General features: G+C 37.0%; 1 protein-coding gene across 5 annotated transcripts in view; it reads right to left on the bottom strand.

The window, feature by feature from the left end:
- The window catches only part of LOC134671835 (aldehyde dehydrogenase, dimeric NADP-preferring), a 45,747-nt gene extending 32,135 nt beyond the window's left edge, over positions 1-13,612 (bottom strand). For 2 of the 5 annotated variants that reach the window (XM_063529684.1, XM_063529683.1), the window contains exons 1-2: positions 13,436-13,612; positions 934-977 (exon numbers count right to left, since the gene is read on the bottom strand). In XM_063529684.1, coding sequence (XP_063385754.1) covers positions 934-977; positions 13,436-13,583 — 192 coding nt within the window. In that variant the 5' untranslated portion in view covers positions 13,584-13,612. Of the gene's footprint in view, positions 1-933; positions 978-2,249; positions 2,299-2,568; positions 2,739-8,862; positions 8,984-13,435 lie in introns of those variants that run through there. The other 3 variants (XM_063529685.1, XM_063529687.1, XM_063529686.1) reach the window with 3 other exon arrangements.
- Positions 13,613-16,461: the final 2,849 nt, after the last annotated feature.

Consider the following 16,461-nt stretch of genomic DNA (forward strand, 5'->3'; position numbering starts at 1 on the left):
TTTTAGAACTTTAAAAAGTGCAAAATAAAATACAAGTGCTTTGATATACACGCATCAGCTCTAAGAGCTGCTAGTGTATCAAATAAAATAATAAAAATAAAATAATAATAATAATACCCCCGCGGGGGCAGCTTGTGGCGAGCTGACGGTGAGTGGCGACACCGCGGACCCCTATTCCAGAGGGCCCTGTCATCTGGCCCTCGCCTCTGTGCTTGCCTTGATTGGCCGGCCAGAGTGGAGTCACAAGAGCGGGACCTATGCTCCAGGTTGGAAGTGTAAAATGTCATAACGCCGGCGGCCTGCTGAACGGATTACCGGGATCTGGCTACCGCAGACTCACCTCTCGACAACCTCACAGCCACTCCAAAGTGTTGCCCTGTTGTCGCACTGTGCGTGCGGCCATTGCGGGGCCCACTCAATGAGTTGGCGAGTCACCACCTGTCTGATACAATTTTGAGACTGATTGTCACGGCAGGTGTCCGCTAGTCTCTCCCATAGCCCATTATCCAGTCCATCCAACTTTCAAATCTATAGCCCATGACCTTAGTTCCCATCGCAGCACAAAAGTGCTGCACTGCAATAGTCTTTGCACCTGGCGGGGACCATCTCCGGATGTATCACATTGTGCGTTCGGGGATGGTATCCGCCACGTGTATCCCTTGCTTTTAGATTAAAGTGTCTTAAAGGGCCTCTGCGCTGTTGGCTTCGGCCCCACGTACGCCTCCCAAAGGTCCGGGACCCCATGGTCCCGAGATATGGAAAAGACATACAAATAATAATACATTTTAGATGTTAAGTTCTTTTTCTGAATTGTTACCCCATAGTTACCCCTAAGGAGTTATCATAGTTACCCCTAAGGAGCAAAGTAGGACCATTTTATGGTACTGGACTATAGTTAGGTTGTTTTATAGTTACTGTGTCCAGGTTACATACCTCCTCAATGTTAACCGGCTTTGGCTTTGAACTTGATATTGCTCCTGTAACAAAGAAAAATAACAAAATTAAATAAAAAAAAATCAGTTTGCCCTTAAAGGGTTAAAGGATAATAATTAGGGATGTACCGACTAGTCGCCGACTAGTCGGGAAAGCCGACTATCCGGCCACATTTGTAGTCGGCGATTAGTCGGCGACTAGTCGGCAAAAATGGCCGATTAGTCGGCACTTTATTAGTGAAAGAAAAACAGAAAAAATGAAACCAACAGTCAATATTTAGCATATTATGTCTATTTTACCAAAATACCTATTCAGGGTGTGAAAACTTTTGTTCATATAATTGACCGTTTGATCGTTATCGTATGGTGGTGGTGGCTGGTGTTTTCTTCTACAGGTCGATCTCAACTGATTCTCGTGTAATTTCATGGCCAAGTTCTATACTTAAAGGATTTTATTATAATTCAGTTTTTATTAATGTTATTGCAAATTTTAGAGACTTATAAACAGGGCACGTTGCTCGTAAAAACGCTGACCACAGGGGATAGGTTCTTAACTGGCGACTACGTACGAGAAATAGAGCCTTGGAAATACCTCCTACAAGTTGTACCTACTGACGATCTGCTCAGGATCGCGAAATAAAAGAAAGACAGAAATTGAACGAGGATTCCTGTAATAGGTCTTTGAACCTGTAGAGAATACCTTTTAGCCAAGCTAATATATGAATTGCGCAACCAAAAGAGCAAAACTATTGTTTTTCACCTAAACTTATACGAAACTAATAATCTGGCCGACTACCCGACTAGTCGGCCGACTAATCGGCCATTCTAGCGCCGATTAGTCGGCTAGTCGGCTAGTCGGCCAAATCAATAGTCGGTACATCACTAATAATAATATCTTGGTTTCTGATTTAATACATGAACCTAAGTTACATGAAATATTTTCAAAACAAACACCTACTTTATCAAAATAATAATACAGTAGAACCCACATAAAAATCACATTTCAATATGACTTCTCATGTAATACACCAATTTACAATGGTCCCTGTTCTTATATATTTTAATTCATGTTCCCGCATAAAATGCTTTTTTGATAATTTCCCATTAGAATCATCTTAAGCGGCTTTGAACTCTAAAAAGTATCAGTATTAAATACACTATGTACCCTACTAAAAAAACAACAACAGGAAAACCTGAATGCTAAATTTTTCCACTTAATATTCACATTCAAGGCTAACCTGTTCACCTCACTACAACTTTGTGAACTTTTTTTTTACTAAAACATTTCTGAGACTGCACACACTTTTTAAAACATACCAACTAGTGATTCTAGCAGCAACATTTCTAGAGTTTAAAGTTCTAAGCTTTGGAGTGTTTACCAATCTGACATATAGTTTACATAATCAATCTAGCAACTTAGTGCGCGATACATAGTTACCTATCTAGGTTAATGTTTGTTGTGAAAGGTAAACATATCATTATGTAGTTTTTGTGGCATCTGGCAAAATATATGTCGCTTTATTTCTAGTAAATTATTTATATAGCAAAGTAGACATCTTAAGTTCAATGTACGCGGTGGTTGATAATGTATAAAACATAGTATATGAAGCAAACAAGTTTGGAATAAATAACTTACCGAGAGTCATTGTTTTGGATTAAATTTCGAGGAAGAGTAAACAAAGTTAAAATAAGTAGCAACCGTGCTTTCTTATCTAAGTGCCAAGACAACTAGCTCACCGCATAAATCGTATTTTAATGGAATAATGATTGAGCAATTTACGATAACACGGAATAAGCACAATTCACTTTTGACACTACACTGACACTGACAGTTCGAATCGTACTTCGCTATCGCATTCACGAGCTGTGAATGGACGAATGAAATGAAGTGGGGGGATTTTTAAAATCATGCCACCTGCGGTAAGTTTGGGATAATTTAAGATTTTAAAATCAAAGCAAAAGATACTGGGTACTTAATGGTATGAAATGGTAATAATTTTAATTTTGGTATAGCGTTAAACGTGGGATTGATCAAAATATTAAGCGCCTGTTTGTAGTGTTGTTGCAATATGTATCACAACATACCATTAAGGGCATTAAGTATGAAAGTAGGCAGTGATGTATGAAACTTAAGTATTTTGTTATGTTATTGGTAATTTCATTTATAATTTGCTACTTGCAAAATATAATTGTTATCTAGATAGATATTGTTTAGATATTAAGGATTGCAATAAGTCCAAATTTGTGTAGTAATGAAGGTTTATTATATATATTCAAATTTCGTCAAGTGGCCGAAAAAGCCGGACGAAAACTAGCTCAATGACCCTATATTAATCTGAGATTAGAGTTTTCATTGTCAATATGTCACCATCCTAACAACCTGGACAACATTGGGACAACCCTGACTGAATTAATCTAGACTTTTACGAGTTACATTGTCAATGATTCCTATTGAGGTCATATTGAGAGTCGCAAAGCTACATTTTATAAGTAGGTAATCTTGACATTTCCTAAATGACGAAATTGTAACAGGTTTTTTGGTAGTAAACATGTGTAAACAATAAGATTGTTTTGATGATACAGGGTGTTTTTATAAGCAGGTACCTACTGATAGGAAGTAGGTACAATACTTTAAATTGCAAAATGCGAGAGATTAATGAGGCTTAACTCAGTTTTGTTTTGTTCTAAAATAATGTCATTGTATGAGGGGAAAAATGGGACAGCTAAGGATAGTAATTATATTAAAAAACCTTATTCATCAGACTCATACATTGAAATGGTCCTCGTATATAACTCAATCATCTACCTACATACAATATATTCTAGGAACCTAGGTAGGTACATGTTAATCTTACAAAATAGTCAGTGCCCCACAAAACCCAATGACCAGTTTGACTGTGGGATCATCAGTCTCTCTAGTTAGTTACTAAGATAAGTATTGATTATACAGCGCAAAAAACAATATTTTGTATGTATGTACCTACTTAACCTACTTATATAGCAATTAATTACTGCAGTGTATGGAAATGGAAGTACTTTTTTAACAATGTCTTGTATTTTGATTCTTTATTTTCACGTCTGATGGCTTCAATTAACGACGCTTAGGTAATATAAAATTGTCATTTACTTAACACATTAGATAGGTATTATTAACACTGCTTATCAACTTAGCATTAATTATACACATGTTCGTTTAGGTTTAGGCCATTAGAGGTACAAGGTGAGCGAGCCTGTCCTGTCCTCGTCAGGGCATTGAATCTATCAGGTATTAGATAACTGTTACGGAATGTATACATAGGCATACATAGGTAAACGCAGTAGCGGATTTGCAGTCCTTACCACCCTAGGCCCCAGGCCCTATAGCCGCCCCTTTCGCAGCACCTATCATATTGACTACATTTTGAGTTATTTCTTGTTATCATCAGCAAATTTTTTGTCACATTTTGCCGCCCCTAATTATTTTGCCGTCGTAGGCCCGGGCCTAGTGGGCCTTAGGGCAAATCAGCCACAGGCCACTGCATAGGTAAACGTATATGATCCGGGTTTAAAGTTGTCTCAATACGATGAAGCACGCAAATCCACCCTGTATGCCTCCAAGTTACATGTGCAAATGCAAATTGATAGACTTAGACCAAGAAAAGTCTGCAACGATGTTGATAGCCCACGCGGTGCAAGTGTTATTTATAATTCACAATTTCATAGAAGTTTGACATTTAAAATAACAATAACACTTGTATCGGATGGGCTATCGTAATCGACGATTACTAATCGCTGCAGACTTTTCTTGGTGTAACTCTAATTGGCTGGAAATTTTACACAACCTCTTTTGACAATAAATACTAACACAGATATTAAACCGGTCTTCATGAACTCCTGCTGTCATGTATTCTAAGTCAAAGTTAATTATTCAAAGGCCAACGAGGCTGCTATTTACGTAGTGGTTTATTTAGAACCAAAGTTGTATAAGTTTCTAAACTTGTGGTATAAAAATAGTGTGTATTGTTTGCTTTACTGATATATCAGGAACGTAAACACTAAACGCGAGTGCCAAAGTACACACCATGTGTGTGTGTGTGTGTGATGTGATGTGCCGCCGGAAAATGTCCAAAATTGCGAAATCTCCACGTGGAAAAGTTGGCAATATATCATGTTTTTGTACGGGAATCGAAATGGTCCATTTCCAAAAATAAAGTTTTTTTGTTTCCTGCGAAATTTTCCTGACGGGACTGAGAACATTTCCAACTTTTTGGGAACTTTCCACAACTTGGACTTCTGTACGTGTGTGATGCGTGTGTGCGTGTTAATGTGTACCTGTAACAAGTAAAATGGAAAAAGAAACCAAGAACATCACTGATGCATCCATAATTCGTAGAAATAGTAGCAACTACGCTAAGTGGACGGAAACAGGCACTGGACGGTAAACTGACGCAATGACCCTACCTAGTGCCTTCAGTTTTCAGGTAAGTACTAGGTCAGTTATTATCGTTCAAGATTTTCCCAGCATTTTGGGCACAGTTCATTTAGGAAGCCTGGGACACGCTCGGAAACATCTGAAGATATGGCACGGGCACTTGGTTTTACGAAAATGACTGCCATGTGATCTGAGAATTTCTGCCGTTTCCACGTGGTTTCCAAAGTCAAACTGTAAGTAGTATAGAATGTGTGGCAATGTACAGCGAACTGCAAAATTGCATGGACACATGAATGAATTAATTCATAAAGTGGCCATGCAATTTTGCGGCAGGGTGTTGGTAGGGTAGGGATACCTTATTGTTTCTTTTTATGTAGGTATAGTATAACTAATATGTAGTTTTTTAGATACCTAAAAAATATTAGTCATATACCTATGCGAACAACCTACATACGAGCAAAATGCGCACGCGAATACAAAATGCGTTTTGATATTGTACCTAATATAAATTACAATTGGCGTCCTAGTCAAAGAAACACTATTATAACTACCAGTCCTCCATCTAGACAGTTGTTTGTTGTATACCTATTTACTTCCTACTTCCTTTGCCTTTCTCTTGACCACGAATCACGCCAACGAGAAGCAAGTTACTTTTATTTCATATTCAAGCTTTAACTAAACAAGTTTAATAAACGTAATATACAAATTAAAACTAAACTAACCTATGGGGTCCAAATTATAGCTACAAATATCTATAGTATAGTAGCTTATTAAAGAACTAGTGACCCGCCCCGGCTTCGCACGGGTTAACAAATTATACGCTTAAACCTTCCTCAAGAGTCACAGCGCGATTCGGGAAATGAATTAGAGATTAACTAGATACGATATAATATTGGAGTGGCGTTATTAAATTATTAATAGCGTAAGCGCCAATCGATATAAGGTACCTTTACCCGTGGGACGTCACATATCTTCACTACTTATATCTAGTGAATCTCTAATTAATTTCCCGAATCGCGGCGCCAGCCGCCATAAGGTACCTTTTGCAATGGAACGTCACATATCTTTACTATTTCATATCTAGCGAGTCTCTAATTCATTTCCCGAATCGTGCCGTAACTCCATGGATAGGTGAAAACCGCATGAATATCCGTTCAGTAGTAGTTTATAAGCAGGAGATTGCGTATCAAGTAATGTCTGTCTTGTTTTTTATAGGGTTAGGGTCGGTTGCACCAAACTGTTCGCATCGTTAAAGATTTTGCTAAATTTTTATGTATGGAAAGTTTCATAGTAAGGCGCGGGGGCGCGCCGGCTTTCGTTGATCAGTCTGTCAAATGTGGTTGGTGCAACTGGCCCTTAGTCTCTTGAAAATAACTTGATATATTTTTAAGTAATATTCCTACCTATTCGTAACTCGTTATTTATTTAATTATGAAAGGCTTTCTCAACTGTGGGTGCTGTGCGTGTAAGTTTTGACGCTTCATCATCATTCATCGTAATAGATAGATGCGAATCGTGCTGCGAATATAAAAGACCGATTGACATTCAAATTGGCTGTACTTTTTGTTCCCCGATCTGTTGGGCCACACAAGACGATTCGAGTGGGGATTCCATTCCATTTATTACTTACATATAATTTTTTGTTTACAGTGATGATGATTTTCCCTCATTATCACTTATCAGTTTATGGCTTCAGCTGAAATGTTCTGAAATTCAGAGCATGAATTTCTACGGTCACTTAATGAATCCAGATCTTCCGTGACCATAGTTTGTCCATAATATGTAAATTTCTGAAAAGAGACTCAGGCGGGGATTATTATAGAGGCATAGGGATAATTCCTGAAAATTTTTATATAGGTAGTATTTAATAAGTAGGTACGCCTTTGTGGGCGTGTGTGGGTGTGTGTGAATTGGAGAACAAATCTTTTGTTTTAGTTAATGTAAGGTAACCACAACAATTCCAAATTTTTACATTAGATAGTGTTCGCTAATTCGTAAACTATACTATATATATATCTTTAGGTATTTAAATAAAAGTAAACAGAATCTACCCTCAAATGGCTTCTTAAGCCAATTGAGGGTACTTGAAAACATTATATGATCAAATAGGTAACGTTGGCTAAAGGTGGCTAAAGTCAGATCGTTCATTGACTGATCCAGGTGGTTTTGTATTTGGTTGGTAACCCCATAAATGTTATAACTACCCGAAAATGTAGGAATAAAAATTGTTATTTGACTTTTTTTTAAATACCTAAAGATACAGACAGATTATTAATTGTCCAAAAGACATACATATTAGTCTTAGGAATTGTAAGAATGTATTGTTTGTTGACATTTTCCGGTTGTGTGCCGGTCATAAAAACTCTTTGTTTATTTAATTCTGTATGCATAGCTCGTACTCATGCTCGTACTAATGTCCGCCGCGGCGTCAAATCGTTGTCGTTGTTATGTTTATTTTAGCATGAAGATACCGTCTACACTTAAAAAAAACATTTTGGCGGTATATCAAGTAGATTGTAAACATTATTGGACCAACGTGAAATAGACGTCAGAATAAGGTACCAGCCACAATATAATGCTGGTTCGGAAACCAGCCTTAAGCTCAGGAGTAGATTAGTTATTTTCATCACACTCACTCAGTAAATGTGGAATTGCACGCAGGTTTAGCGGGAGTTATAGAAAAAGCGTTCTCCCTAGGGAGTTATGAAGTTTCTAGTGCCATAATTAACAGTTTTTTCTCTTTATACTTAATTTTTGTATCACAAGTGTGATGAAAAACATTGTGTGTAACTCGGGGCGTAATAATATTGCAAACTCGAGTCTATAAATCGCTCCGGCAAGCCGTCGCGATTTAACTTACTCTCGTTTGCAATATTCAACTTACGCCCCACGTTGCACAATGTACAATTGTTTTACAAGGGGTCAAAAGTTGTTGTTTAACCGCTCGTGCTTATATTGATACCCGAGCAAGCGAAATATTCTAATTTTGAACCACGAGCGTAGCAAGACAAAACAAAACAGAAAGAAAAATGTTTTGATTTAAGTAGCTTTAATTAGTATTAATTATTAACCCTAAACCAAAGATTACTAAGCGTAGTCCACAAATTCTGCATAATAATAAATAAATAAAGAAGAATAATATCACATGGAGTAGGTATACCACGAGTAGTGTAGCATATTGTATACCTAACAATCTGCTACACAATTACTTTCACCGATTACACGCCGAAAACCGTCACCATGACGACGATGCCGACAGCGAAAACACTGAAGAATGTCGATGAACTATATTAAATAGTACTACTTCAAATGTAAAAATATACACATTTTTTTATGACTTCTAAGACTCTTGGGAGTACTTTAATCATGTTACGATTGATAAGACTGAATGAATTGGAATTGAATGAGTTACATACTAATTATAACAATTGTCTTTTTTTGTGGGTCACTACCCTTCACTCATCCTGAACTAGCCAACAGAAAAAAAACTTTCTTTTTCTTTTTTGGATCGTGAGTTACCTTCACTCATTTTACAATCCTGGTCTACGGTGTCTATGGTCACAACGGTTTCACACTCGCGCGCGACCACTGGTGCGACGCTGTTAACGCCGTGCTGCGAGGCCGGCGGGCTCATCATAACTGGCCGACTAGCCGTAATCAGGCCGGTATGTAATGGTATGTAATGTAACCGGTGGCGTTTTGGCAGGAACTATTATAAAATGGAGCAGGAGGCTTATTCGGATTGTAATAACAGGTTATGAATATGATCCGGATTTGTATGTATTTGTATTTATTTGCTGAATATGAGTTTACCTACAAAGGTGATAACATATTAAATTAATTAGTTCAACCATACCCTGCTTGGTGTAAAATGCAAAATTTAAAATTTAAATTTGTTTATTTTATGATCTGTTAACTGTCAAGTGACATTTTTGGTTGATGAATAATCTGTCCATCATATCCATACCAAATCCTGATCAAAATTTCTTTGGTATCCCGTGATACGCGCCTGTGCGTAGTGTGCATGTCACTTATCTGATCAAAGTCAAAGAGATCAAAGTAAAACTAACAAAGATGAAGACTGGTTATAATGTAGTTTTTACACTTTTTACACAGACGGGGCACGGACGGACGGGGCGGGACGATGCCGCCTTCTCAAATTGGCCCCTTTCATAATTTATCGTGGATGTCCATTTGTTCATGGCCATGGTACGTTTTGTCGTCACGATAAAGTAGGGCAGCGGTTCTCAAACTTTTTTAGTGACGGAACCCTTTTGGAAAGCGAAATATTTGACGGAACCCCAAATTAAAAATTTTCGTTCGTCACTGTGGACCAGATATACCTATAGAAGTGCTGGTTTTTTTCTTATTATTACAAGTATTTTCGCGGAACCCCAACAGAGGCTTTGTGGAACCCTAGGGTTTCGAGGAACACAGTTTGAGAATGGCTGAAGTAGGGAATTAAAATTTATGAAATTGTATACAGCTGTGTACAACCCTGGATGATGCGCTATATGCAGTAGTAGGTAATGTCCACGGTAAATTAAAAGCGACTGGACCTGTATATATATACCATTATAGGTCCCCTTCTTTATCGCGAAAAAGTGCCTTTTCCGTGGACGTCCACGGTAAAGTAAAAAGTAGGTAATCAACTAATCACGGTTCGGTCACTTCCTCACTTGTCGGTGTGCACTGCGACCCGACAAGGTACTGCCAATTGGACCATTCCACGAAGATTTTGACCGTACAAACGGGAATTTAAAGAAGATTTGGAGGTATAGGAGTTTTTCTTGATCACAATGGATGTGTCAAACTCTCAGTTAAATAATTATCGACTGACTAAAATGCTTATGGAATGCCCACAGTGATTAGAAAGCCGGTTATAGACGCCGACTTGGACTATAGAATGAGGTCCATACAAACAGAGTCATGTTATCAATTATCAAATTGATCTTAACTACAAAATATCTATGAATGGCGACGACGACTTCTACTCGTTAAAACTCCATTAAAACTATACAGACTATTATGGATCTTTTACGCACACAACTAGTATAACTAGATGGATTATCAGTATCACTACACCTTATAAAATTGTACACAGTTGCCACACGTTGTAAGCTGTGTGCGCTGTCGATATTTAAGATGGGAGTCATGCTCTTTACATCACCATCACCAGGTAGGTACCTATATGATGTTTTCACTACTTATTTTAGAGACAACATGTGTAAATAGGAAAATGTCATCAGTATTTCTGAGTCAATTCGAAAAGAAACGTTTGTGCCATCGTGCCTATAATCGAATTTAAACTGTTGTAGACATAATAACATTGAATAATTTTACGGTTTAGACTGTCTTGTTTTAACTCACTCACGCGAAAGAATAGCACCACCCCATCTCGTCCCGTGGGTGTCGTATAAGGCGACTAAGGGAAAACTGGCGACCGATATGCATATGAGCAAGGCTCGCCCGTATCCTTAGGGGTCCTTGCTCACAAGAGCTGTGCGAGCGCCACATCGAAAAAAACTCACTCACGCGATATGTTTCGGAGAGCCTAGGTCCACGCACTGTTAGTGCTTGAGAAAAGAAGACTCTCTCCGAATCATGTCGCGCGAGTAACTTTAACGAGTATAAACCGTAAAATAATCAATTATTTTTATAAAATTTATTTTATAGTTTAATTCACGTTTTTTAGAGTACCGTAGCCAAAATGACATAAAGCGGAACCCTTATAGTTACGTCATGTCCTGTCCGTCTGTCATTTTAATGAAATTTGGAACAACGGTGAATATTATACAGGGTGTCCTAAACCTTGTGTCCAAATTTTTTTTAGATTCCTCACATCTTGGGCTATCAGAATATACCATGTGTTAGCGATTTTTCGTAGTTTTCGAGTTATGATTTTTTTAACTTTTAACTTTTGTTAAGAAATTCCGGGTGAATTTATTTAATCGTATGGCGATATGGTCACATATGTAAAAATTGTATACACAGTATTTTTATTTATAAAGGCCCATTTACACGATACAAGATTCTTGTACAAGAATCGGCAATAATTGTATTCAAGTTTTGCCGTGCAATAATTGAATTCAAGAATTGAATCAAAATGTTTATACATGAACAATAACCAAAATCTTGAATGCAATTATTGTATAGAATTCTTGATGGGCAATATTCTTGACCGTATTTTGTTTACACCAAAGACATTTATTGAACGGCAATAATTGCATGCAAGTCTTGACAGGTCTAAACTTCAAATTGAATCAAGTATGATGTATTGAAGCCATATTGAAGCAAGAATTGAACCGATTTGCATTGGCAGATTTTCATTCAATATTGAATGGGTGGTAAAACTGATAAAATGAGCAAAAATTATTTTAAATTAGGTAGTTCGGAGATAATTAAATTCATAGAAATTTATAGAAGTCATCAATGTTTGTGGGACACAGAGGTTAAAAATTATAAAAACCGTGAGGCTCGAGAAGTTGCCCTTGTAGATTTTGCTATAGAATTTGGGGTAGAAGGTTTTGGTCCCAAAGAAATAATGAAGAACGCAATATCTAGCTGAAAATAAGAAAGTGAAGGATTCAATGGGAACTGGATCTAGCAGTGCTGACGTTTTTCTCGTAACACAGTTGCTACTATAGCAGCGACAAGGAACACACCTTCGCGTACGGAATCCATGTCGAAAATAAAATATGGATTGGCAATTCTTGTATTCAATTAACTGCACTAGGCTTCGTTTATACGTATGCCAGTATTGAATTCAAGTTGCTACTTGAATACAAGACTGTCACGTATGTTTAGATAGTGCAAGTTTTTTGTTGCCTCAATTTTATTGTATTGAATTTTCAAGAATCTTGTATCGTGTAAATGGGCCTTCAATTTGAAGTTTAGACCTGTCAAGACTTGCATGCAATTATTGCCGTTCAATAAATGTCTTTGGTGTAAACAAAATACGGTCAAGAATATTGCCCATCAAGAATTCTATACAATAATTGCATTCAAGATTTTGGTTATTGTTCATGTATAAACATTTTGATTCAATTCTTGAATTCAATTATTGCACGGCAAAACTTGAATACAATTATTGCCGATTCTTGTACAAGAATCTTGTATCGTGTAAATGGGCCTTAAGGCAACATCCAAGTTTCATTCCGGGTGAAGCAATTAACTTATTGAAACCTTCCTATACTAATATGAATTCTGTTTAAAGGTGAATCGAATTCATTTGTAGTTTAGGGTGATCAGTTATTTGCCGGTGGCCAGTTACTGGCGAATTACCCTATATATAAGTCTGTCGCAGTAGCAGCCTCGGAATGTGTGGAATAACAAGGAAATTGTTATTATAGCAGTAGTAAACTATGCTTAGGTGAACTATTATATAATCTGTGCTTAGGTATAAAGTAGTTTATGTGTAGGTACCTACGTAAATCATTTTCTACCTTGTTGTTTATTATGTGTGTATTTATCTACATAGTTTATTTAACAGTGTAGTGTAATGTATCGAATAGTACCTACTCTAGCTAGATTTAACATTGTATATTCATAAAAAGAAATTAGTTTTGTTTGAAGATCATTTCGATCCAATCTTATAAAATACAACACGTGACACCATCATTCCTATTTAATATGTTGTTCCTGACGGTATTATAGGTAAATTAACATTTCTACGTAAGTATTAAGATGGGAGGGTAATGCATAACTGCAGTTTATATATTGAATTGTTACACGTTTTTACAAAGGAAAATATTCCATGAAAAAATTCACACGGAAATTATATGGAGATTAAGTATATTTGCAAGAGGAGACTCCAACCACACAAACTATGCCGTTTTACTTTACATAAAACAATATTATGAATACAGTTGGTTTACTTTTACTTTAATACTCCAATAAAGCATCTAATTCAGACTCACCCTGTACAGGATGGCTCAAAAATACGTTGACAACATTTTTATTACTGACAAGTTTTTTACAAAAAACAAAATTAAAACTGTACCTATGCCATAGTAAAAACAAAATGCCAACGTATTTTGGGCCAGCCTATTATCGTGTACCTACTGTATCAAAAGAAAAAATTAAGACTCACCGTTTCCATTCATGTTTCCGTTCTCGATCTGCACCACGACTGAATCCTTCTTATCGATACCGCTAATGATCCGATCGATATCGGCATCGATATCGACAACGTGCACGTCACTGTTATCACTCGCGTGCTGGTCGCCCGGCGATGGCATCGCGACTAACTAATGTAAACAACTTAGACGACGGACTGAGCTAATACTTAATAATTAATATTTAATTATTTACTGTGATTTGCGGGAAAGAGATACAACGGATGATCTGTAGAGCTTCCAGGTATATGTAGATATAGGTTCAGTGGTGTAGCGTGAACTAATCTAGCCGTGACACAGAATAAATAATAGTACTATAAAAGTACAGAAAACTCACTCTCTAACAAAACGCGTCTGTCACGATGAGCACAGATATGGCCACTAGGTGGCGACAGCGCCACGCGCGGCTTATGGCAAACCCCAAAATTGGGGCCGAACGAATGTACTTTTAGCTACCTGTAGCAAAGCGACGAAATCGCGGAGTGAGCCACACCTGCTGTTGGCGAAGTCGCATCTCCGATGCCCGAAGAGCTCTCGCGCGAGGCCCCCCTTGGGGCGAGGGCCCACTTCGCCCACGCCTAGCTACGCCACTGTATTTATTACGCCGAATTTATTATCGATTTAACCTTAAAAAAGTTAGCTACAGGGATCCAAAACTAAACACTACATAATATAAATCACAAGCCCAAGCTAAGCGAAAAGTGTGTATGGGGAAAAAATTGTGCATCTAATACCCGTAACAAATGGCGTTTCTGTACCTACTCAAAATTGTATACCTCTCCATACAAGCATTCCCAATAGAAAACGGACTAGAGTTAGACCGTAAAAAGTCTTCAGCGATTTTGATAGCCCATGCAGTGCAAGTGTCATTTTAAACGTCAAACTTCTATGAAATTATGACGTATAAATAACACTTACACTGCGTGGGCTATCAAATCCGCTGCAGAATTTTATTGGTGAGACTATACTAGTACAGTAGTGCATGTAACAAATCGGCCATAATTGCACCTCGCCGGCCGGAAGAAAAACTGGCGTGACTCCATAACACGTTGGATCATTACATGATCATTACCGATTACGGAGGCGGTAGAAACACTAGAAACACATACCTGTACTACCTGTGACTAACCAATAATGTAGACTGTCAATCCCTCTGTCTGTTCAGTTTAGTACGAGAGATGGCGCCACAAGCCACAACGCGCCACTTTGTATTGCTTTGTAGTGTCTTTAAATCCAATAAAATCGATTACTGTTTTGTTAAAAAACATACAATTCGTTAAGATAGTATATATGCAATAAGAACATTACTCGTATAAAGAAATCGAATGATCTAGTTTAGCAAATAATTTAAGTATAGCTTCCCATTGAAAGAATTACAAATTCCAAATTGGAGTAATATAATTTCTCTATAGCAATTAAGACAAAATTTAATAAAAGTCTTCGTATCTTCTTATTAACGTTTAAATATACTATTAAGACACGCGTTAAGTTTAAATACTCGATGTTATTAAATTTACACAAAATGTATTTTGCAATTTTATAGTCCTTTGACCGCCACTGAACTGAATGCTTTCATTTTTGTTAATTAATTTTCTTATCTTGCTCGTTTATTGTTGATGATCGCGATCAAATCAACTCTGTCTCAATGGAGGATGGGCAGATTTGTATGGACACTGGCCCATGAGCCAATAAAAATAAGTGACATACCATCGGAAAAGTTTTTTTGTACTCTATTTTTTTGTATGGCAAGAATTGTCAAATCGCTGTTAAAAAAAATTTTGACATAAAAAAACGTAAGAAAACGAATAAAAAACTAAAATATCGTAACACAAAATCATCTACAATAACAAAACCTTCATGATCTGCGACACAGGAACTTAGTATCGAAAAAAAAACTAAACAGTCACGTTTCAATTCAACTCATACTACTTTCTGCGGCGATAACTTTTTTCACACAGAGCTTTTTTCACTTTTTTGCGGAGATTTGGGACTAGCCTAGAATAAGCTAATCAGTGACATATCGCTTGTCCTTATTGGTGAATAGGCCAATTAGCCCATCCTCCTTTGGTGTGGTCACTGGTCATTAGCCACGTAGACCACGAAATATACCTGAGTTCATCACACCATCTTTGTCGCTCTACCTGACTACGGACTCTACGGAGTTATTCATTTTGCTTTTTAAAATGATCTGTTCTGCAAATACTGTTTTCGAGATTGAGTCGCATGGTATGTTAAAATTAGTAAGGTTATACATATTTTGCTCATTACAAAAGCAAGTTTCTTTTGAGATTTTGACCCAGGATCATCGGTTTTGTGCGCAAGGTTACACCGACAAGGCTAAACCGGTCGGTCTTCAGACGTTAAAAAACTAAAATGTGACGCTAAAATATCTACAACAGTACAGACATTTAAAAAACTAAAATGTGACGCTAAAATATCTACAACAGTACAGACATTTACAGTTTTTATTGTTTATCTGTCTTGACATAGGTATACATACTTAAACTTAGTTATTTAACAAGATTCAACCCCGTTTTGCAAAGTAAAGATAACTATGAATAATGGATATATAATTGCTTATCGTTTAAAACAATGTTTAATCGACGAGTTTAATAAGTCTGGGCATCATTAGAAACTTAATATCTTAAGCATCTTCATTAGCGATTAATCTCCACAAGTATTAAATACCTATTTCCTGTCTAGGTGTTGAAAGTTCTAGAATTATTAGCACAATAGTGTTTATAGTATTACGAAACAAGTGAAAACTAATCTTCGTAATTAGGATTTTCATTATATTGGAAGTATTATGTTGTGTTTTCAAATTCCATTACTTCATTAACACTTTTTACTGGAATGCAGAAAGAGGGTTAAGTATTAATTTTCAAGATATATAGGGTGCCCAGTAATTAATAGCCTTCTAACCACCGACTGCCACTAAGTCTAGTTAAAGTTTCGTGGTTTTCGAGATAATCGCACTTTTCTAATTTTGGTTCCTTGTTTC

Source organism: Cydia fagiglandana, chromosome 16 (assembly GCF_963556715.1).
Source record: "Cydia fagiglandana chromosome 16, ilCydFagi1.1, whole genome shotgun sequence".
In the NCBI taxonomy this organism is placed as follows: domain Eukaryota; kingdom Metazoa; phylum Arthropoda; class Insecta; order Lepidoptera; family Tortricidae; genus Cydia; species Cydia fagiglandana.